General features: G+C 35.4%; 1 protein-coding gene across 1 annotated transcript in view; it reads left to right on the top strand.

Moving 5' to 3' along the window:
* LOC132277074 (transcriptional corepressor LEUNIG_HOMOLOG-like) overlaps positions 1-24,995 on the top strand; it is a 35,949-nt gene that overhangs the window by 10,241 nt on the left and 713 nt on the right. The window contains exons 7-16 of the mRNA XM_059778801.1: positions 6,093-6,142; positions 6,262-6,489; positions 16,288-16,431; positions 16,577-16,672; positions 16,844-16,991; positions 18,653-18,765; positions 18,857-19,006; positions 22,490-22,645; positions 23,275-23,391; positions 23,534-23,734. Coding sequence (XP_059634784.1) covers positions 6,093-6,142; positions 6,262-6,489; positions 16,288-16,431; positions 16,577-16,672; positions 16,844-16,991; positions 18,653-18,765; positions 18,857-19,006; positions 22,490-22,645; positions 23,275-23,391; positions 23,534-23,734 — 1,403 coding nt within the window. The remainder of the gene's footprint in view (positions 1-6,092; positions 6,143-6,261; positions 6,490-16,287; positions 16,432-16,576; positions 16,673-16,843; positions 16,992-18,652; positions 18,766-18,856; positions 19,007-22,489; positions 22,646-23,274; positions 23,392-23,533; positions 23,735-24,995) is intronic.

Here is a 24,995-nt window from a genome sequence, read left to right as displayed (position 1 = left end):
TGAACGCGAGGCCAACTTCTTATTATGTTGCAAATCAATCTAATGTTAGGAATAGTAATGTCAATAAAGATCTGTTAATGCGATTGCATAATAGACTAGGTCATTTACCTCTTCCTGTTTTGAAGCATATGCTTCCCCAGTTTGCTTCTGTTGAATCTTTTGAGTTAAATTGTGAAACATGCGTTCTTGCCAAACAATGTCGTGTTTCTTATCCTACTAGTATTAATAAAAATATAGCTCTTTTGCATCTTGTTCATTCTGATGTGTGGGGTCTTGAATCTACTACTTCGTTACTTGGTTTTCGTTACTTTGTTATGTTTGTTGATGACTTTAGTCAATATATTCTTGGCTTTATCTTATGAAAACCAAAGATGAAGTTCATTCCATTTTTAAAACCTTTCATTGGATGGAATGTACTCAGTTTGGTTGTCCCCTCAAAATCCTTCAATCTGATAATGGAAGTGAGTTTATGTATGGTGGTCTTGCCTCTTTTTTTGCTGATAAAGGGATTGTCCATCAAACCTCTGGTGTCGATACACCACAACAAAACGGTGTAGTTGAAAGAAAACATCATCATATTACGGAGGTGACTCGTTCTCTTCTAATTGGGATGGGAGTGCCTAAAAGTTATTGGGATGATGTAATCTTAATAGCTACATACCTTATCAATCGCATGCCTTCTAAGGTTCTTGGCTATCAGTCCCCTTTCTCTGTCTTACACCATGACACTGCCTTGTTTACTGTCCCTCCGAAAGTGTTTGGTTGTGTTTTTTATGTTCACATTCATCATCGCAAGGACAAAATGGACCCTAAGGCAATCCGATGTGTCTTTCTTGGATACTCTGCTACTCAGAAAAGGTATCGGTGTTATAACCCTACCATTCGTCGTTGCTTTGTCTCCATGGATGTTACATTCTTTGAGTCTGTTCCTCTTATTTATTTATTTTTTTTATTTTATTTTATTTTATTTTTTTTTCACTGCTCGGGATTTTCTATAGGGGAGACTACTATACAGGTAGAGAATCCGTTGTCCATTCAGAGGGAATGCCCCCTTCCTTTGCCTGTTCCCATTCAGGGGGAACTTCTTACTAAGGTGCCTATGTCCAGTACTCCTAACACTAATGATTTGCAGTAGGGAAAGCAGCCAATTGCCTACACTAGGAGGGCAAAACAAGTTATTGATTCACCCCTGGACCAAGAAGTCTCCCTCGATCCAGGTAATTCCTTAGTTGACATTGATACTCCTCATTCTTTTCCTAATAGCATTCGTGTTGATCTTGATATCCCTATTGCCTATCGTAAGGGTGTTCGTAGTTGTACAAAGCATCCCATATCTCAGTTTATATCCTATTATGCCTTATTTCCAACATATTGTGCTTTCACTTCGTGTATCTCCTTTGTATCTGTTCCTTCTAGTGTTTCAGATGCTCTCAGTCAAACTCCATGGAAGAAAGCTATGCTTGAAGAAATGAAGGCCCTTGAGAAGAATGGTACTTGGGATATTGTTCCATTACCTAGGGCTATGAAACCAGTAGGCTGCAAATGGGTCTACACAATAAAGTATCATGCAGACAAAACAATTGAGAGATATAAAGCTCGGTTAGTTGCAAAGGGCTTCACTCAGACCTATGGAATTGATTATCTAGAAACATTTGCTCCAGTTGCCAAGATGAACTCTATACGTGTCCTTCTTCTTTGGCAGCTAATTTGAATTGGCCCTTACATTAGATGGATGAAAAGAATGATTTCCTTTATGGTGAATTGGAGGAAGAGGTGCATATGACTATGCCACCAGGGTTTAAGCTTGTTAATGGTCAGAATTTAGTGTGTAAGCTAAATAAAGCTTTGTATGGGTTAAAGCAATCGCCACATGTTTGGTTTAAGAGGTTCAGCATTGTTGTGAAAAGAGTAGGTTACACACAGAGTTATACAGATCATACTCTCTTCATCAAGAAGCAACAGGGCTGCACCACTTCCCTTATTATATATGTTGATGATATTGTTATCACTGGAAATGATCCAAAAGAGATTTGTCGAATGAAGTCATTCTTGGGACAGAGTTCGAGGTTAAAGACCTCGGATCATTGGATACTTTCTTGGTATCGAGGTGTGTAGATCGAAGAAAGGGGTGTTTATTTCTCAACGGAAGTATGTTTTAGATTTGTTGGCTGAAACAGGTAGGCTTGGAGCTAGACCGATTGATATTCCCATTGAGCAGAACCATAAGCTTAATGATGTAAATGGAGACCCATTAGATGATGTGGGAAGAATTCAGCGATTGGCTGGGAGATTGATTTACTTATCTCTCATGCGCCCAGATATTGCCTACGCTGTTAGTGTGATTAGTCAGTTTATGCATGCTCCACGTCCACCTCACCTAGAGGCAGCTCATCATGTTCTTCTCTACCTCAAGGGTTCACCTGGTAAGGGGATATTGTTTGGCAGTCATGGCCACTTGCGTGCTGAAACCTATACTGATGCTGATTGGGCAGGGTCTGTGACAGATCGATGATCTACTTCAGGATATTGTACATTTATTGGAGGTAATCTTGTTTCATGGCGAAGCAAGAAATAGTATGTAGTAGTTAGATCTAGTGCCGAGGCTGAGTTCAAATCCATGGCACATGGAGTTTGTGAGTTGTTATGGCTACGTACGATGTTGGGTGAGTTGGGTTATCCTGTTCGCGAGTCAATGAAGTTGTATTGTGACAACAAGGCTGCTATTAGCATTGCCCACAATCCAGTTCAACATGACAAGACGAAGCACATTGAAGTCGATTGACACTTCATCAAGGGAAAGCTTCGTCTTGGGCTGATTTGTACTCCATACGTCAATACACATGAGTAGGTTGTTGATGTTTTGACTAAGGGTGTGAGCAAGACTTGCTTGCAAAATATGTTATTACTTATATAATGTTGGGGCTTATTTGTAATTTTTGAAACTTGTTATTATAAATAGAATGTGTTGGAAGGATGAAAGTATTCTTTCATTCTTTCTCTCTTTCCCCATCGCTTTCTTCTCTTTTTCTTCTTCCTCTTTATCACTTACTTTTGATTTGATTATATCTTAAAGTCAACAGATATGTGTGGTCTGCATTGCTAATTGGAATAGCGTTGAGTTGTGTAGAATGACCACAAAGGAAAAAAGAAAAAAAGAAAACAAAAAGAAAAAGAGAATCCAGTACAACTTAATATTTGCTGGGTCATGGATGCTTTTAACTTATTTGGTCTGTAATTATTTTATTTGCAAGTTTTTTTGACATTGTTAACAACCATCTACTGTCTTTGAGGCGAGGTTTAGTTTTTCTCCTTTGCTTCAATTTTGTGGTTGGACAGCTACATTTGTGCATGATTAATTATTAATTAATTTTTTGTTTCTTGTCAAATAGATAAAGGAAACTCTTGTTGTAGGAGAATACCTAAAGGCTCATAATATTTTTGAAATATCCAATTTGTTTATAGTTATAGTTCAACAATGAGGATTTTATGTTAAAATTTCCTTTAGAATCTTTGGTAATGGTTAACAAGAATATATTATTCACTTTTTGTTTTGTTATGTTCCAAAGTTCATCTGTATCACGGATCATTTGTTTTAGGATTTGTGTCTCAAATTCTATCAATAATTAGGTTTCTATTTTAGAGTTGTTTATATGGTAATTTCTTGGTTGGCAAGTCTTTGGCCTTTAAGTAATTTCTTGTCTTGGGCTATAAGGAAACATAAGTCTTGGCTTCTAAGGAATTAGGTTTGGAACTCTATAAATAGTGGTGGAGTTGAGGGGAGAAGGTAGAGAAGAAAAAGAATGGAGGAGTGAGTGAGAGAAGAGAGTGGGTCAGAGTAGAGAGATGCAAAATAAATGGGTGGGCATTCTCTACAATCGTATCTTCTCTTCTTGATTCATTATCGTAAAATTTCTTCTCTCCATGGACATAGGTCACTCGAACCACATAAAATATTGTGTTGCATGTTGTATTATTATTATTATTATTTTTTGTGATTGTATCTCCATATTAGTGATGTTATTTGTTTCCGCGGTGCCGAACGAAGAGGGTTTAATTCTGAACAAGTGGTATCAGAGCTGATGGTTTTGTCTGGGGGAGATCAGAGCTGAAGGTTTATTCTAGATATTTTTCCATAGCCGAAGGTTCATCCTGGAGAGTTTGTTAGAGCTGAAGGTTTGTCCGGGACAGTCTGTTAGAGCTGAAGGTTGGTCGTTGGGAGTTTGTCATAGCCAAAGGTTGGTCGTTGGGAGTTTGTCATAGCCAAAGGTTGGTCGTGGGGAGTTTGTCAGAGCCAAAGGTTGGTCGTGGGGAGTTTGTTAGAGCCGATGGTTTGTGCAGGGGAGTTCGACAGTTGGTTGATTGATAATCTAGAAAACACAATAAGAAAATGATGAGAAGAAGAAGATTGATTTGATGATGTTCAGGTAAGCTGGAGAATCTGATATGGTAATTTCTTGGTTGGCAAGTCTTGGCCTTTAAGGAATTTCTTGTCTTGGGCTATAAGGAATTTCTGTTAGGCAAGCCTTGGGCTCTAAGGAAACATAATTCTTGGCCTCTAAGGAATTGGGTTTGGAAATCTATAAATAGAGGTCGAATTGAGGGGAGAAGGTAGAGAAGAAAAAGAATGGAGGAGTGAGTGAGAAGAGAAGAGACTGGGTGAGAGTAAAGAGATGCAAAATAAATGGTGGGCATTCTCTACAGTTGTATATTCTTTTTCTTGATTCATTATAGTAAAATTTATTCTCTCTGTGGACGTAGGTCGAGTTTGGCCGAACCACGTAAAATATTGTGTTGCATTTTGATTGGATCTCTATGTTTGTGATGTGATTTGCTTTTGTGGTGCCAAACGAAGAGGGTTTAATTCCCTACAATTTGGATGATTGTAACATTTTGTGCCCGTGAACTAACAATTATACGAGCTAGGTTTTGGAAACATTTCCCAAGTGGCAAATTTTATATCTAGAGTTGATATTGCACAGGTGATTGATGTGTTTTTGCCCATTGTTGGGAGTAGGTGGTTGTAGTGGACGTGCTCTTATAGCTTTACCAATCAGTTTGAAAAGGGAAATTTAGTAGAGAACAATATGTTCTGCAATTATTATGATGTGTTGTCTCGGTGATTAAGAAACAATGTATGTTTGCTAATCAAGAAATAATATGTGCACAAATGATGCTGGATGCAGAATTTAAGTAAGATTGTTGATGATGAATGGTCATGTAATATCCTAGCCTGTTTGATTGCCAAGATGTATAACTGTTTGAGTTGAGAGGAACCGTTGGATTTTAATATAATGTTTATAAGTTATACAATGATTTTATTTAACTAAAAGTGTATGCTTTGATTAGATGACTGGATGGTGTGTTAAAAATTGATGCCGCTTTTTGATTGTTTAGTATCTGTGGATGTTCAATTTTTCAAGAAATGCAAGTTATTCTCAGTGAACAGCACAAAATAGGAAACTTTTCGAAGAAGTAGGTTTTGTAGAAACTTAAACAGGTGCTGAGCAATTTCTTCCGTCTTGCACATGCTACAGTGTGACAGAGAGAGCTTGATGGAACCAAGTAGATCCAATGTTGCTTAAATGCTCTATTACCCTATAGAGTTTTGAGTTTCTCGACTAGATTAAAATATGAGGTGACTTAGTTGTCTTGACATAATTAGGTGCTTCCTTGGTTCGATATAGCTCCATGATACAAATGCAGTATTACATCAATGAAAGATGTCTATTTTGTTATTTATAATGTGCATGACTGCGAAAACAGAAATGAAACGGGATATGTTGTATATAATAATTTTTTACACCTCCTTTATAAGATCATTGCATATCCTTTTTAAGATTAACCTCTTTCCTTTACAATGCCAGTCAACATGATGCAATTGCCTTGATAAAAAATGATAGTCTATGGTAATTTTGTGGTTATTGACTGGAACATGAAGATGCTATGAGAGTACATTATTGGCGGTTTCTATTTTCATGTCATATAATGATATCTCTGAGAATTTCTCTATTTCCTTTAGTTCCTGTCATGTCAATGGATGGATATTTTCCTTATAAAGAATGGTTCTAATGCTTGATATTTTTCCATTTCAGGGATGGGCGAAGGGGTCAATCTGACGCCACTGACAGGATGGCCTCCGATTGTAAGTGTCATCCTAATCTGTTGTCTGAAACCATTTCAGCTGCTGTTGCACAATCTGATCTAGTTGTTCTGCCTAACATCAATGTAAATGCTAAGTTCATTATGTTCATCTCTTCTCAGGGAGTTGACCAAATTCCCCATGGATTAGCGTATCAAGTACTAAATTCATTTTTACCAGTGCCAAACGAACACCAAAATTTTCAGAAGCCTGCTGCTCATCATCAAGATATTTTAGCTCCAGTAATGGCACAAACACCAGGGAAGCCAACATCTTATTTTCCTGGAAGCACTAGTAATTTGAGTACTATTATGCCTCCCACGAATGAATTAAGTGGGAGAAATGGGCATGTAAGTTAAAAATATTGACTTCCTTCTTTCAACCAATTTCTTCCTCTATTTTTGCAGCAGTGTCCAGAAGGGGCGTATCTTCACAATGATGAGATAGATATTGTTTAGTTCCTTTTTTATTTTTTATTTTTTCCAAAGAGGAAACTTTTGATATACATGTTTTGTGTTGCGCGATGTTTTTTACTTGCATGCATCTCTATATACCCTCAACATGTATATGTAACATCACATTGTTATTTTATTTGTGTTATTATTATTGTTGTTGTTGTCGTCGTTGCCATGTTCACATGTATTAGCAAGGCTATAGATATATAGCATTTGGAAGATTTGAGGCCATGATGTTAGACACATAATCTTCACGTTGATGTGTATTCTTGTTGCGTTATAATAATAATAATAATAATAATCATAATAATAATAAACACCTTTAAGCTTGTTGCATACTCTTTTGTCGTACATTAGAAGGAATTAGTTAAAATAATTCCACATTACTTCTCCTTGTGAAACAACATATGCATAATGTGAGTATGGCAGAAATGCTAATGCTGCAATCAAGACAAGAAATGATAGAATCATAAATGAGCACATTTGTGAAATGGTTGATGCAACACCAATTGAAGATAAATTGAGAGAAAATCGATTAAGATGGTCTGGACATGTAAAAAAGAAGATCCTGAAGTGCGCTAGTCAGAAAGAGTGACACAATCCACATAGAGAATAATACTAGGGCATGAGGAACACCAAATTTAATGCTGGCAGAGTTAGTAAGGGAGGATATGTTAACATGCGGTTTGACTGAAACTATGGCCTTGGATAGAGCGGAATGGAAAAAATGAGTATGTAGCCGACCCTGTTGGGAATAGGCTTTATTGAGCTGAGTTTCTGGTCTTCTGCTGGATGCATTCAATTCAAAGCATTAAATTTTCTAATAGCTTGACTTCAAATGAAATGGGAGATACATTAAAAGAAAAGAATTGATTGTTGTGATGTGTCCCTCTTGAGTACATTATCTTAAAAATTAGCGGTTAGAGAACGAAAATTTGACTTCTGATTTTCTTTAAGCTTGTAGTCATGAACAAACCTATTCAGCTTCTTTTATTTTTATATTAAAGTAAAACTATCATATTGCTTTTGTTGCTAGAGGAATGTATCTTGTATATGAATTTCCGAAAAGTTATACTAGTAATTATTATTACTTTAATAATAATATTTTCCATTATTATCATTATCATTATTATGCACTCATTCGTTATATATAGTTAGAGGGAGAGAGAGAGAGACTTAATTGTTTCCAAATGTTAAGTTGTTTTTAAATGGCTTAGTTGTTATCAATATAATTTCAGAACCTCGTAAATGCTATATTTGCTAAAAAGAGGCCATTATCAAGTGTTTATCTTCTTTATCTGTGGTGCCTAAATGGGTGTTGGGTGGATATCTTATTTCTAGCTTTATTTGGGTGAAGTGGTTGCACTCAATCCTGCACACTTGTCTTAATGCTTGACATCCTATGAGTTTCCCGTCGCCCTAAGAGATAGCCCCTCCTGATATATTTTTGAGTTGACATACTAAGACCATTAAACTTGAAAGTACTGCGGTTGAGAGCTGTTTCAGAAATAAAATTGGTGTTGAGAAGAAACTTTGTGAAAACTATGAACTGGCTATTGTAGGAGTTTCTGATTCTCTTTTCTAACGTGGTTTTTTTCAGTTATTGATTTCCTATTTTGGCGGTTATTTTCCTCTAGAGTCTATTATTTGCATTTTGGATTTGGATTCTACATTACATTTGTTCCAGCGTATCTTATTTACATGAAATTTTTCTGAATGTTATTATGTGATTTAGGAAATTGAAATTTTGGGTTGGTAACTCTATGGGGAAAATGTTATGTAGTTGAGAAACAATATCTTTTAAGTCGAGCATGCCTGAAATTTAAATATTGAGATGAATGTATGACAAGATAAAAAAGGTTAAATTTAGAAATTAATATTAGACAGTAGATGTGGTTCTAATTGGATTTATAATGAGAGAAAACTGGCTAAGATAATTTGGCCATCTGCAAACAGCAGTATAAGAAAATGATTGGTTCACTTGGACAATAAGGCTAAAGACAATAGACCACATTAAAATGGTAATTGTTAACAAGCATCTACTCCAAAAGCTTAAGCTGTTGGAGAGGGTGTAACTTAAATATATAAATCCTTCAACAGTAATCATAGTAACATGTAGCTTAAGTAAATGATCCTAGGCAGCATAGTTATGAAATATGAATTATGTGACCCAAATAGTTGGGATAGGGTTTCATTAAGTTGTAGTTAATGTTTATGGGCTAGGTTGATATAGGGAATGAAGAATTCTTCAAAGAACTAATTACAAGAGAAATTCAGATATGATTATGAACTATGAATGTTGTTATTTGGGACTGGAGATCAGTTGTTAAGCTTGATGTTGTGCTTGTTTGCTTCCTTTTCAAGTTTTGGTTGGTAGGTTACATTGTCTGGTGGTTAGGAGGTTCACCCATGCTACCTACGGTTAGCAATGAACTTGAGCTTTCTAACATCTAGTAACTATGTAGTACTAGTTAGTGCTTTTGGTTGGGGGGCGGAGCAATGGGGATGTTTATTATTACACTATTGCTTGTTAGGCCTCAGTTGAGTAGAAGCATGGATGTTTATTCATTTATGTAATTCTAAAAAGCCATCCCTCAAAAGTTCCATTATTACTTGATACTCTGATTAGAGTATTGGACTAAATTAACAATTCCAGTTTCTCCATCAAGGGACCATTGCCATGTACTATGCATGTGCATCGGGACACATTATAGCACTAACCAGAATATCATTGGCCTTAATTGACATTTCTTCACTTTTTCTTCTACAATTGTTTACCTATGGAAACAATATATTCTAGGTTTATAAAAAAAATATGGTAGTTTAATTCTAGAATAATAGGGGTAAAAAAAAATTTCTAGCAGTATGAAAAGATTTGTTTATTCAGGAAAAAAGAAGAAGATTTGTTCCCAAATGTCATACATGATGTTGTGCCAAGACTTACTCTTGAGTCATACATTGGTTGATGTTGAATCTTATTCCATTAGTTGAAGACTCGTTTCCTTTCTTTGAAAAAATATGTAGCTAGGTAAACAATGACTTTGAAAGAAAAAGAGAGAGACGAGGTATCATAAATAAATAATTGTTCTGATGGAACCTTCTTTTCTACTGTAGGTTGGTCGTAGATACACGATGCAAGCCATTATTCTTTTCCATTCATTATTGTTAGAAGATGTTATATTTGGAAAATATTATTATAGGAACCCTTAAATTACTCCTTAATAGAATATTTGATATGAGAATATCATAGGAGAGATTCTAGCCTATGATAGAATATTAATTAGAGTGATTTATGGTATTGATTTTAGGAATCTTCCATTAATGTATTTTCCATATTTATCACCTCTATTCTTTCACCTATAAATAGAGGTGATCATTGTATACAAAGATTAAGATAGAATATATTATAAAGTGATGTAGCCCTTTGGGCTCTTTGTGCTGTGGATGTAGGCCCTAGTGGCTGAACCATGTAATATCCTTGTATTCTTCGTGTTTCATTTCTTTCTTCACTTCTGTTTTATGCTTTACAACATGGTATCAGAGCCTAATTTTCTTCCTAGGTTCGGACCCCTATTTTGGGGTATTCCCTTAGCATCTGAAATGTTGCTAAGGGTTTCTCAGTGCTATTTGTGCCTTGTTTGGGTTGCCGATTTGTTCGGCGGTAATGTTTTCGTCTTTGTCATATCTTCGGTAGTTTTTATTGACTTGTTTGGGTTGTCGATGTGTTCGGTAGCATAGTTCTTCACCTTCGCCATGTGTTCAGTGATATTTGGACTTGTTTGGGCTGCCGATGTGTTCGGTAGCATTGTTCGTCACCTTCGCCATGTGTTCGGTGCTATGTGGACTTATTTGGGCTGCCGGTGTGTTCGGTAGCATTGTTCTTCGCCTTTACCGTGTCTTTAGCAGTTTTATTGTCTTTTTCCAAATGGTTGGAAAATGATTTGTTTCATGATTTGATATGCAAGCTTAGCGTTATTTCCATATAGCCTTCCGCTTGAGGGGGAGTGTTAGAAGATGTTATATTTGGAAAATATTATTATAGGAACCCTTAAATTACTCTTTTACAGAATATTTGATATGAGAATATCATAGGAGAGATTCTAGCCTATGATAGAATATTGATTGGAGTGATTTATGGTATTGATTTTAGGAATCTTCCATTAATGTATTTTCCATATTTATCACCTCTATTCTTTCACCAATAAATAGAGGTGATCATTGTATACAAAAATTAAGAGAGAATATATTATAAAGTGATGTAGCCCTTTGGGCTCTTTGTGCTGTGGATGTAGGCCCTACTGGCTGAACCACGTAATATCCTTGTGTTCTTCGTGTTTCATTTCTCTCTTCACTTCTGTTTTATACTTTATAACAGTTATTATCTTTATCACTATTATAAAATTAAATGATCGGACCAAATACAAATAGTTAAAGTAAAAGAATGAATCCACTCTTAGGAATCATTATATCTTATAAATGATTGTTATGATGTATCATAGAAATCCTTTGAAAGGAAATAATCAAATAATTTTTGGCGGCGGAACAAAATCTCTCTCATTTCCCCCTCGAATAGATTCTTCTTTTTGGTTTCCGAAAGAAAGTTGTTGTGTTCCTTCGAATATAGTACCAACATATGTCATCACCCAGAAGAACGTTCTTTTTCAGGCCTTTCACCAATCGATACGACCAAGCAAATTTTGTTAAAACTCGAGCAGTATCTTGAAAACTCATTTTAGATATGAAACTTTTGAGTATTCAGAGATGCTCTTGTCATTCCCAGCAAGATGGCTCGGTAACAAATCACTTCTTCCAAAGCAGGCGGTATTCATTCCTCTTGCAACAATCCAATTAGTTCTTTAATTGAAACAAACTCTAGACATTCCATCATTTGAATCCAACACTTTTGATGTACAATAATTACTGTATTCCTATTATGGATCTGCACTCCTTAGGATCCATAAACCTTTTGGTACTTATTAACCAAAAAGATACAACTTCGCATTATCATTAGCTTAATTTCGATTTCAAGAATAATTCATGGACTCTACTGAGTCATACTTGTTACCTGTGATGATATTTATTTGTTTTTAGTAAGTGATGGTCCAACCCATGTTTTAATGGCAATTAATCATTTTTACCCCCTTTTACTTCTCTTTAATAGTTTACTCTAACCTCTAAACTCATCCTTTATGAAGCATGGGCACTTCTACAAAGGTGACGTGTCCATGTCGGACATCGACACTTCAACTTCATGGACACTCTTGGACACATGTTCGACACTTCATGGCCGTATCCATAATTGAAAAATAATTTTTGTTATCTCACTTGGCCGACACATCTCGTACACTTGGCCAACTCATGTAAGACACTTGACCAACACATCCTACACTCTTTGCCTTATATAGTAAACACATGGCAGTTCTAGAAACAACATTATGAACATACATCATAGCGTCCAACCTCTTTTTCTTTAGAAAATTGAAATTAAATACATTTCACAAAAATAAAAGTATAATGACAAGATAGGAGAGTAATGTCTTTTTGATATTCGAATAGCTTCATCTTCTAACTTATGTAACTTTAGTATAGGAATTATAAATTAATTTAAAGTTAGTGTAACAACCCACTCCACCACATGGTATGATATTGTCAGCTTTGAGCTCGAGCCCGCTTGGTTTTGTTCTTAGGTTTACCCAAAAATGCCTTATTTCATTTGGAGTGTACCAATCCTACATATATAGTATTTCCCCTTTCCACACCCAGGCGATGTGGGATCATGCACCCGTAGCCTGCCAGTGCCTCACACCCGCCCACGCACACCTGCCCTAAAGGTCACCACAATCATCCCCACCCCCCACCCCCCCCAAGGGACCCAATGTCCTCGTTGGCCACACTTCTGGCTAGGTCATTCTCTCATGCCATTTGTAACAACCCACACCACATGGTATGATATCGTTAGCTTTGGCTCGAGCTCGCACGGTTTTGTTTTTGGGTTTTACCCCAAAAGGCCTTATACCATTTGAAGTGTATCAATCTTACATATATAACACTAACCCTTCCCACACCCAGGCGATGTGGGATCGTGCACCCGTAGCCTACTAGTGCCTCACACCCGCCTACAAGGTCGCCACGGTTATATAATTGTCTTATTGAATAAAGATTTAAATGAAAATTTATATTTATGGTAGGTGTCCATTTTTTGTTCGCGTCCTACTTTTTAAAAATTTGATATATCGGCATATCTGTGTCCTATCGTGTTTGTGTCCGTGTCATTGTCCATGCTTCTTAGCTCATCCTAAACCGTAATTATTTGAATCAAAACTTTAAAAAACATATTAAATTGTCATAGATTTTAGATCAAAGCACACCAAGTTTTAAACTAATTGGTATATTTTGAATTTTCCTTTTTCACTCAGATCTAATATAAAAATGTTGTTTGGCTCTAGATCCATAAACTTTTTTGTAGATCTTGCTCTAAATTTGTCAATCTATTTAGGAGTTTTTTCTTTCAAAGAGGTAAGTGATTTACACTTTCATATTCTTGTACAATCATGTAATAATATCTTTATGTTATAAATTGCATTAAAATTGTAGATTTTCAGTTTTTAAAATCTCATATTTTGTATCAAAAATTTTAATTTTCAAGTTTCAAAAACAAATCTGTATCAATACAATAAAAACTATAAATGTATGTGTTGTATCTTCTAATTTTTACATATTTAATTATCATACAAAAATAAAAATTTGCAGAATATATTTTGGAAAATCCGAAATTACAAAAACTCAAAAGAAATTTTTAGAAAATTACAAAAGAATACAATCTATAGATCATTTCTCATACTGAATCTCCTTTAAATAGTCATCAAAATCCTCTACAAAATATTAAAAAGTTCATATTTATAGGATTTTAAAGTTAAAAATTCTATTTCGGCTTGTGTAAGCCAAGGTGTGCGAGGTTGAAAAAAATTTCAATACCTCAGTTTCCCATACCGTTTCGTAATGCTTGTTAGACACCATGTCTTTTACACCGCTACTGCATTCGTGACAGCTAACGTGTCCGCAATTTAAAATCTTGGATTTAGTTGGATCTTTTAGGTTGTTGATGAGTTGGAGAATATACGTGATTTTTCAGAATCTCGGTTCTTAAGAGGACGGGTCTATAGGCTGGCATGCAGAATTATTTAGAGGTGAGCTTGAGATGAAAATCGAATGAGTGGGTGGAGTACAGTAAATTATTATAATATATAATATTTTCAAATGTACACTAATGGTATGGAAATTAAAGGAGTTTAATTGATCAAAAATTGAAATCCAATTCATGAGATCTTTTGGAAGATATTGAATTACTTCCATAGCGAACTTAACTAATTTACTTGGGCCTTAGAAAAGAGTGGACAGAAGTGGGAGGATAACGCTTAGCCATTTGTTAAATGGGTGGATTAGAATGATTTTTTTCTTTATGGGCTACTTGTTTGGAATGACCTTTAGATCTTGGGGATGTCAAATCGAGTGTCTTTTGACGTTAAGAAAAGGGGAGAAATTTTCGGCTCATAATTCATGCTAATATATTAAAAATCCATTGCAATGGAATAATAAAAACTACATGTATGCAACCTTGTTTCATTGATTCCTAATAAAGAAGGGCTTATAATCTAGAGGATTTTTATTCAGGACGTGTTTATGAGATCATGGATGGTGTCTTTTTTAGACGATTAAGAGACGTTCTCCACCAGAGTTTTTATATAGCAAGAGGCATTGTCAACTATTTGATTGCTAAATGAGTCTAGAAAATATTTTAAGAAGTCTAATAAAGAGGAAGAGGTGATTAAAGCCATCTTCAGATGGTTATGAGTAATTTGGCTTTAAAGTTCCTATATCTTATTGTGGGATGAAAAAGCTTTTGTTATTGAATATGTGATTTCGAACATGGATTAACATTGACTACCATTACTAGCATGACTTATATATATAAAAAAAAGACTACCATAATTAGCATGATGGTTTAAGGCTTCTGCAACCACGCCCGCTTGTGCCGGTGGGGGGGGGGGGGGGGGGGGGGGGGGGGAGTTGTGGTTATCAATTGTTACTTTTACTTTGAAGGTGGAAGTCAATACAATGTTCACTAAAAAATTCACACTAATTCTCAATTGAATTGTCTTTTTTTTTTTCTAAGGAAGGATTTTTCACCTAAAAATTTCTTCTTCTATTGGCATAATGAGGATTTGTTTACTGACCATATCCTTTAATGGTTTGACATGGTAAACATGGACATCCTGCTGCTTCCTTGCGTTCTAACATCAGTCATGCCCTAAAAGAGAATAAAAATAAATAAAATGGTATTTCCCTTGATTTTAGTCTAAGAGCTGTTGACTTATGGGACCTAGTTATTGAAACAATGAGTAGATGATTAGCTAAATGGAAAAAAGATAACATTTCCCAAGGGGTAACCACCTTAAATTTAGTTAATATTTTCTTATCCCTCATTAAATTCTTCCTACAGCATCCCATGAGTCAACACTCTCCATTAAATTTCTTCCTATAGAAGCCCTCGGGGTCCACATTGAGTGCCCTCAACGCTTGGTTGTACAATGGTTTCGCAAGCTCGGGACACTTGGAGAGTGAGCCCTTTGTGCTTGTGGTGGGGCTGTGGAGGAGATGAATAGGAGGTTCTTTAAGGAGGAGGAAACTCCTATTATGGCTTTGAAAATTTCTATTTTGAGTTTGTTATTTTTTTTGTGTCAAAAGGTTGGAATTGTAAATCTTTGGGGGAGTTTATTGACTTTGTTGATGGCTTGAAAATAAAGAGTATATGGTTGGTTGGTGAATATAGTGGTATTTTTGTGGGTGTGCTCCCTGTTTGAGCGCTTCTAATGAAATTTACTTATCAAAAAAAGGAAAAAAAAAATTCCGGGGACAGATCAGTGGAAGAGAGAAAATACAAAATAATTGGTGTTATTTTTCCCAATATTATTAGATAGAAATGCTAGGGGCTTTTTGAAGATGAGCTCAACTGTTGTGATGCTATTTGAGACAGAATCCATCTCTTAGTTATCTCTTTTGATATCCATAAAAGAAGTTGAGTAGCTTTCATTTAGTAGCCTGGAAGCCAATTTGTAATCTACATGTTGGTTTATACTCCCAAGGCCATTGCATGGTGTAAGTTGTAACCCTGGCCACTTGGTCAATGTTTGAAGATTTGTGTAGAAGCAAACCACCCATGCATAATTGAGAAAGCATTCCCATAATTTCTGAAGAAGCTCTTCTTTCCATACAAATTAATGTTTGTACTGCGTGTGAGACCAAAAGAAAGCAGCCTCTTCATATGGGACAATTTTGCATGAGTTTTTCTCCAAAAAGCTAGATCTTTATAGCTGACCACAAATGATTGATGCAAGTTTCTTACTTTGGTTGTGTATGCCTGAAATTTCACTGTTGTGAAGCCTGTTGGTCATGGTTTAATGAGTTCTTTATTCAAGGGAGGTGTCAGAAAGCAACAATATTTTTGTGCAGTTACATTCATGTTCTTGACATCTTATTATCTCACAAAGGATAAGAAATAAGTGATGTTTTTATTGTTGCTCGTGTGCGTACTGATAATCAGATCTCCTTCTGAAAAAAATTATAGGCTTTCCATCTTTCTCAGTTCTTTATCCTTATCATTTTCTGATGAGCAACTGATTTCTGATGACTTAGATGATGCCACCAATGAGACAAACTGTAGAAGAACAAATGGTGATCCCTGTGAGACAAACAGTGGAGCAACAAAGGATATTCCCTGTGAGACAAACTGCAGAGCAACAGCATAATGATCAGCTGAAGCAGCAGCAATTACATGAGGTTGGTTGGGATCACATAGACCAAAGCCATTAATTTTTGCCACAAAAGTTAGTATTGGGAGCTTCTCCCACTTGGTGAAAGGTGCAGCCAATATGTTCTTTTTTTCTTGCTTATATTTGTCTTATATTTTCTTGTTTTGGATCAGAATAGCAGAAAGAGAAAGAGTTTATCACATTCACGTGATGGAGAGAATACTTTGGTTGGTCATAACACCTCAGGGGAACTAGCCTCAGGGGAACTAGTGAGTACTCGTGCTTCATCGCATGGTTATCATATCTATGACAATTTTCATAGATCCTATCATCATTTTTCTTGGTCTTGTCTCTCACCAATACTTACTCTTCCAGCATGTATTTTCATTTTTTATGGTCTTCTCTGGCAATTTCATTTAGTTTTTTTGTCTGAACTGCAGGATGGTAAGGATGCTAAGGAAGATAAACCCTTGGATGATGATATTGACTCCTTTTTGTTCCATGATGATGACAATACTGATCCAACAAACACTACTTTCACTACTTTGCAACGACTTTCGCCAGTTTGCAACGCAAATGAACAAAAAGGTATATTAACACTGCCTAACTCTTGGATTGCAAATAGTAGATGATTAAACATCAGTACTTCACCCATTAATAGATAAACAAAAGAGAAAGTATGAGTTTCAGGCCTTACTACCTCCAATTTTGTGAGCCAAAGGGCTGTTTGTTAACTTCCTCAAGTACAAAAAGCTGTCAGTAGTAGATCCATTAAGGTTGTCTTCTGATATAAAATTACTTGCCACCCAAAAAATAATTTTCACATAAAAAGGGTCTGAAGTTTCTGCCAGAGTATTGATTGTGATTCATTAACAACTGAAGAACCTAAGTGAAAGTTATATTTTCAATTGATGAATTTGCTATCAGTTGTTGTTTCTGCCACTTGAAGTCTTCATCATTGCTACTTATTCAGTTCTAAAGTTTTCGGTGCTAAATTGTATTTTCTCAAATGTCCACAAGTCTCTCCATCACTTTCATGTTGAGAAAAAGAAGAAAAATAGAGAATCATACCAGAAGGTTATATTATTTGTCACAGGGCCTAGCTCCATCTGCATGGATTTGACGAAATAAATTTCCTTTTGCTATATTGTCTGTTACAAATTATATTCAGTTAAAAGTTGATATTCAAATCTTTTTCTATTTCTTTCATTCTCTAACATTTCTACCCTTCCAGCCCCACATAATGGTGTATTCTCATTCAACTTTGTCTGTGCTAATCTCTTAAAACTTAAGTAATCTTATTGTCACTATTTCTTAATCACTTCTCTTAACTAATCATAGATTTTTCTAAGCGTCCTTGTCCATTTCGAATAAAAAAAATACACTAAGTGGGGAAAAGGAACTGTCTTGTTCCACTCTGATTTTTGAGAAATTTTATTGTGACACAGCTTTACTTAATTAAGGATGATTGTAGAAAATATAAACCTGTTCATACAATGAAAAATAGAAATGAAATAATGGCACTAACTAGAAGACTACGCTTCCTAGCATACATGAGAAGCATGAATTAATTATCTATGAATTATTCACCATATGAAGAAGCCTCTTTCATTTTGAAAAAGAAATAATATAATGTTCACAGATTTTGCACGATTACAATAGTTGCTAGTTGCCATCCCCTCAATCAGGATGTCACTCTTAGTTCTGTTCAGTGAATAGAATGTTAATATAAAGAAAAATGTGCATAATCACCAAGGGCCTTGTGGCCTAGTGGTATCTCCTCTACCTCCCAAGGTGGATGGTGAGGATTCGAGTCCCCAAAGGGGTAAAGTGGGTGTGCGAGTGGCGTGCGTGTGTTTCTTGCCAATGAAAAAAAAACGTGCGTAATATTGCTTCTACCATGAAATTCTTAGCAAGATGTGTAGGCTCTAAATTAAGGTGTAACCAGAACACTAGGACTGCGTTAATTAGTACAAAACAATTTTGGTACCTTGAGTGCTTGATTTTTGAACCTCCATGTTTCCCACCAAGCTTTGGACAGGGGGTGCAGTGCAGAACAACTGAGAAGATAACTAGCACTTACTCGTGGCCAATATATGCCGAACTTTATTCTATTATATGTAATGGAACTGAGAAGGTATTACTAAAATATAGAACATATGGAGTAGGAAAGGATAACTACAGGATTCAGTGTGCTATTCTCAGCTCAGATTACGATACTTGCAAGATAATTATTTGTAGTTATCCAGCAGGATTCTCTTTTGAAGAGTTTGGTAGCTTCCACCCGAGCAAAAGCAAGGTCCTATGCTGCCATTTCTCATCAGAGGGACAGTTTTTAGCTAGTGCTGGGCACGGGAAGAAGGTTTGATGATAGCAATCTTCAGTGTTTTGTTTAAAGATTTTCTCAATGTTCTTCTCTTGAGCCGAGACTTAATTTCTTTTTTCTGTACCAGGTGTCAATTTTGAGCATGGACAGTTTTAATATCTTTAATACTGCAGAAGCACATTCCCATATCATCACAGATGTTCGATTTAAACCACATTCAACTGTGTTTGCTACATCTTCCTTTGATAGAACTGTACAAATATGGGATGCAGCCAGAGTAACTATTTTCATCTCTTCATTTCCTTCTGATGCTTTTGTCACTTTTTTCTTGAAAGATCTCCTCTTAAAGTTCTATTTTCTTGTTTGTCATAGAAGGTTCAGTTTCATTTCCGTTATCTGAGCAAACTGCCACTAAGGGCCTGTTTTTGGCGGAGTTTTACATTTTATTCTCCTCCTGGTCTTTTTATTCTTTTTTAAGCAACCATAGATAGATGCTTTATTCTATTTTCAATCATTTTTTCCTTGGTTAGATGAAATTTCAGTTGCTGCTGTTTCTTTGTTAATATTGTTCAAACTTGTGTTATTATGTTATCTGAACACTTCTTATCAACAATTGTGGTGGCTGTGACTTGTGAGCTTTACGTCTGTGGCAACACATTTCTGATACTTGTTTGGCACCTACAGGAGTTTCAATCTATAATTACTTGAAATATTTGCAGTCTACAAGTGTAAATCTTTTTGTCAAAACACGTTGTATTCTTTTGCTGTGAAAATCTATTATGATGTTTTTATTTTCTTCATTATTCGGCTACTGCTTCTCTAGGGACACACAAACATGGCCGGTGGATATAGACACCAAGTTCACTGTTACAACTTCACTAGCACATACATATAGCGTCCAGTGTCTAATTCTGGAAAGTTATGTCTGTCACATAGACACACCGTGTCAATCTTATGATGTGACCTCATGGCTGTCAATATATCAGTGGTCGAAACTGTAAAATTCATATATACCCGATGTTTCAAATGCCTACAAAAGTCCATGGTATTCATATGTGTTTATAGCCACTTCACCATTCTGCAGATGTAATATAACATTCTTCAGTAAAATTCTTACACATATATCAACATCAATTTTGTCATGGAATAAAGATGTGTATTCTCTCCCTTAGACTCCAATATATACTAGGAAGCAGAGTCTTTAGTTAATTCGTATTCTTACACATATAAAGGTACACAATATTTGAAAAATGAAAGTTAAAACAACACTCCAATATATACTGAAGGCATTGGCTGAATTTTCCTTTTAAGTACTTGGATTAAATGTTCTGAATGTTGGGGTTATTTGCTAGGTACTGTAAATTTTATGAAAAATTTTCAATAGATTTTTTTTTTCTTTGAAATTTAACTAATATTTACAATGTTCAACGTTCACACACACATAGATTAAAGGCAAATGAAAGATTACCCTTGAAGCCAACTACACCAGATTAAGTGCTGCTCTCAAGGAGGATAGAAGTGGCCTTTGAAAGATTGTTTTGTTTGCTTAGCAGTAGTTGAGGCTACAATGCAAAGCTTATTTCCTTTTCGCCTGGATCGCATGTTTGGTATGCACCCTTACTTCCAGAACAGGAATGATGTCCGCATTTGTCGATCCCAGTTATTAACTAAATAATGCTTAGTACATAAATATGTTACCAATAGAAAATTGAATTTTTATTAATACTACTAACAAGAAGCTTTGGAGAACCAAGAAAACCGAAAAATAATAGAATACTTACATAATAGTTGACATATAATAAAGTAATATATTAATTTTATTTTAATGCCAACCATTTAATATTGTAATAGGAATTAATAGAATATTTTTTTAATGGAAGTGTGAAGAAGAAGAAAAAGAAAAAGGAGAAGAAGAAAGGAAGAATACAAGGAAGGAAGGAGAAGAGAGAGAGAGAGAGAGAGAGAGGCTTGTTCATAAATTATAACAATTATAACAAGGCCCCAACACCTTATTACTTATTATACTGATTCCCAACACTCTCCTCAAGCTGTAGCATAGATATATACTAAGTTCTGCTAACTACAAAATTCAGAAAAATGAATACTTCTCAATGCCTTGGTATAACTTTCTCCATCTGAGCTTTTGATTTGACATAAGCCATCTCTTGACTCATGACTAAGTCCCTCACAGAATGGCAACATATTTAGATATATTTTGTGCTCATGAAACGCAGCGTTAGGGTATTACTAGCAATGTACATGGTGCCTTGTTTATCAAAAAAATTCTCATGGGTCTATCACTGCTCACTGTAGATACTATCTCATGTAAAACAGATTTTACCATATCACTGACATGTTGTTTGTGTGTGTGTTATGGCTGTGTACTGTGTCTCATTGCTCAATTTTGCCACAACATTTTTCTTCTACTCTTCCGGGTTCTTTAAATTACTTCCTTTAAGCAGACAATATCTTGATATAAATTGTCCATCCATTTAGTTTCTTCTCCCATTAGCATAGGTGGACCGACCACATCTAAATTCTTTGGGGGCTTAAGGGTAAATGCTCTGTGAGAAACCTCTTCAAATAACTCAGATGTAATCAAAAGAATGTGGAGAGATCAAATCCACTGCAAAGAATATGGAGATTGTCCTTTGAGAATAGAGGAAGGCATGCCATTAATAAGTTAACAAGCAGTTAAACATCTCTCCAAAATTTCCTTAAAGCATGCATAAGGATCATTTAGGTTTGAGATAGCTTGCCTAAATGCCATTTTTACGTTTTACAGTGCCATTTTGTTGAGGGGTATTAACACAAGATGTTTGGTGAAGGGTACTAGGTGTCCCAAAAATCCGCAATTTCTCATCTAGTATTTTTCATGGCACTATGATCGTCAAAATAAAAATACACACATCCAAATTGAACTTTAATTCCTTTATAAAATAACCGGAGATAGAAAGAAACTCAGTGAGATTTTACATTAAAAATAGCCAAGAATTTCTTGAATTGGATCCCACGCCAGGAATGGCACAAGTCATGATAATTCCTCTTTGCTTCCAAAAACATTTCTAAGGCATTACACTTGACAGCAATATGTTCTTTCACTTTCTCCATAATATCTGATACATTTTTTTTTCTTGTGTGGAACCTCTCCTGATTGGGGGTAACACATACCGTCCTTTTGCAGGGTAAGATAATGCTATTAGGTTCCTTTTTTGCTGGTATTTCAGGATTCACTTTGTTTACTGTCTTGTACCAATAAAGGAAAGAGATTTTTTTGTTTTTGTAGAAACACATTTATGTTTTTATGTATTTAGGATGTTACTGTTTTAGAAGAGGACAGAGGTCTCCTTCTTTCAAACCCTAGTGTTCACAGAGATAAAAAGAGTATTAATTACTAATGCTGAATAACCTACAAAAGACATAATTCTAGGTAGATCTGAATAGTGAAAGATCTGTGTAGATCTCAAGTAGTTGGATTTCTGGCTTTGTTGAATATATGTGCTTTGTTGGCTTTGTGGAGTATATATCCTTTGTTGGCTTTGTTGAGTGTATATGTTTTGTTGTAATGTCTTTGGAAATGCAAACACATTGGACAAAATCTAAAAGGGTGGTTGATGAGATACTTACTATTGGTGTTTTTTATTCTAAATATGGATTTATCTTTTGGGATATGCATCCTTCTACCTCCCTCCCTCCCTCCCTCTCTTCAATTTATTGGAGATAATATATGCTTATTTATTCCATTTCCATGATACTGTAGCCAAGCAAATTGCCAGTTATGCTTCTTGGGCATGGTGAACAAGTAATGTCATTGGATTTCCACCCAAATAATTTGGATCTCCTCTGTTCTTGTGATAGTAATAATGAGATTCGGCTGTGGAATGTTCAACAAAGTGTTTGCACACGCATCTCTAAGGTCAGTATATATGATTATAGAAAACCATTTGAGTACTTCTTGTGATTTTGTTATCGCAACTCATTTCCATAATATTGTCAAATTTTGGTGATGCCTGATCAATGCTAGTAATATTAATGGAGATGGCCCAGATTTTTTGCTTAATGAAGGGCCTTATGTATTGATCCCTCTACATTTTTTTTTCTCCTAGTTGATACTCACCCCCCCTCCCCCTCAAGGAATTGAGCCCTCTGCATTTGCTTTTTTTTTTTTTTTTTTGATAAGTGAGCCCTCTACATTTGCTTCTCGAAAGCTAGTTTTTGTGTTCTTGGAAATTGGTTTTGTTATGAGTTGGAATGCATTCAAAGGCACTATTGTAATCAACAATTCAACATCAAGATACTATGTTTTTCAACTTGATGCCTAGCTTTAATGTACAGCTTTATTCAACAGATTGAATATATTTTTAATCTTTTCGTCTCACAATCCTACACTTCATAACATGGTATTTTTCAGTCCTACATTTCCATGAATAATTTGTAGTTATGCTGACAAAAATTTCCATCTTATCCTTCTCCTTTGAAGATGGTATTTGGTATTCTGTGTTCTCCTGCAAGCCTTACATGGATCTCCTTTCCAAATTACTGCAGGGAGCTACAAGACAAGTTAGATTTCAGCCTAGAATTGGCAACCTTTTGGCTGCCGCTGCAGGAAATGGTATCAGTTTAATTGATGTTGAGACTAACAACCTCCAGTACTACTTGGAGGTATGCCTGGTGAAGTGGTGTTACACTTTGCATTTCAGATGGAATGATTATACTTCCTAACATGTGTTGAGATGCCGAATTCTTTGAATGCTAATTATTAATAGCTTAGAGTGAATTTTTTAAGTTCTCTTTTATTTTCTAGGGACATGTCAAAGAAGTCCGCTCTGTCTGCTGGGATACAAGCGGGAAGTACATTGCCTCTGTCAGTGAGGATAGTGCAAGAGTGTGGTCAACTGTATTGGGTGGAAAATGCATACATGAATTTCATTCTAATGGCAATAAGTTTGAATCATGCTCGTTCCATCCTGGATACTCTCTACTAGTTGTTATTGGTTGTTACCAGGTACTTACTGTTCTTTAACATAATCAGTGTACTTTTTGTCCTAATAATAAGCTGGGGTTATACTTTTGTCGATCTTGTTAGAGAGGTTTTTTTTTTTAAGAAGAATATTGTAGCCTTAGGGACATCAGGGAACTCAATTTTTTTTATTCACGAGATTAGTGTGCATGAGGTAAGAATGTATAAGATGAAAACAGGAAGGGATTTAGGATCATATGGTAATATTATTAAAATTTGTAAAGTATTTAGGTGATGATGGCGTGTCTTGGACGACAATTATCCAATAGGATAACAATAATAAAAAATGAATGATGAATGGCACAAATGTATTTTAGTATCTAAACATAAAAAAAAAGAAGGGAATATTCAATGTTAATGGGTCATGCTATCATACTGTAGAAGACATAAAACTACAGTTGCTGATAATTCATACGGATTTACGGCAGGCAAGTCAATAGTGGAAGTTACTAAGGAGACCAAACGAAATGATTTAGAGAGTTAGAGGATCTATATATATCTTTTATGAATTTGGAGAAATTCTATGATGGGATTCTTAAAGATATGATATGGTGAGCTTTAGAAAAAAAAAAAAAAAGCAGTGACAACTAGATATGCTAAAAGACATATATATGATGGAATAATTGCCAAAATCAGAAAATTGTGAGTAAGCGAATTTCCAATAATTGTAAACTTATATTATGGCTCTACATTAATGCAATATCTTCTTACAATAATTATGAATGAACTACCAAAATACAATCAAGATGAGTTCCAATAGGTATGTGCACGGGTTCGAGCGTGACGGGAGGATCTGCTACAAATACGTTTGAGTTAATTGAAGCAACAAGGAAATTTTCCATGAACTTTCTTTACATGAACTTGTTTATAAAAACCAAGTAAAGCCTGAACAAATCCGGGTAGGAAATAGTTTTCAGTATTTTCTGTCAGTATGAAAAAAATGATATCGCCTACTGTAGTTCTATCTGTATCCCATCTCTTGACCTACTTGTATTTACATTAGCAATTTTTTGCTTCAATTTATCATGAATATGGATCTTCTTTTGCTTAAATACTTTTATGAAAGGTCTGTGTTCCTACAAAAAGTTTTACCCGAAAAGCATCTTTTAAAGTCTTATTTTGATGAGGTGGTACAAAAGAACCCTAAAGTTCAAGGGTCACACTTGCAAGGGTCACACTTGCAATCTAATGCTAGTAAGTAGGGACAAGATTTTATCAATTGATGCCTGCTGCCTGCATTTTTCCA

This window comes from Cornus florida, unplaced genomic scaffold (genome assembly GCF_030987335.1).
Source record: "Cornus florida cultivar Cherokee Brave unplaced genomic scaffold, ASM3098733v1 CherokeeBrave_3.0.0_Hap2_Chr01, whole genome shotgun sequence".
Classification (NCBI taxonomy): Eukaryota; Viridiplantae; Streptophyta; class Magnoliopsida; order Cornales; family Cornaceae; genus Cornus; species Cornus florida.
This window is presented reverse-complemented; position numbering and strand designations above follow the sequence as displayed.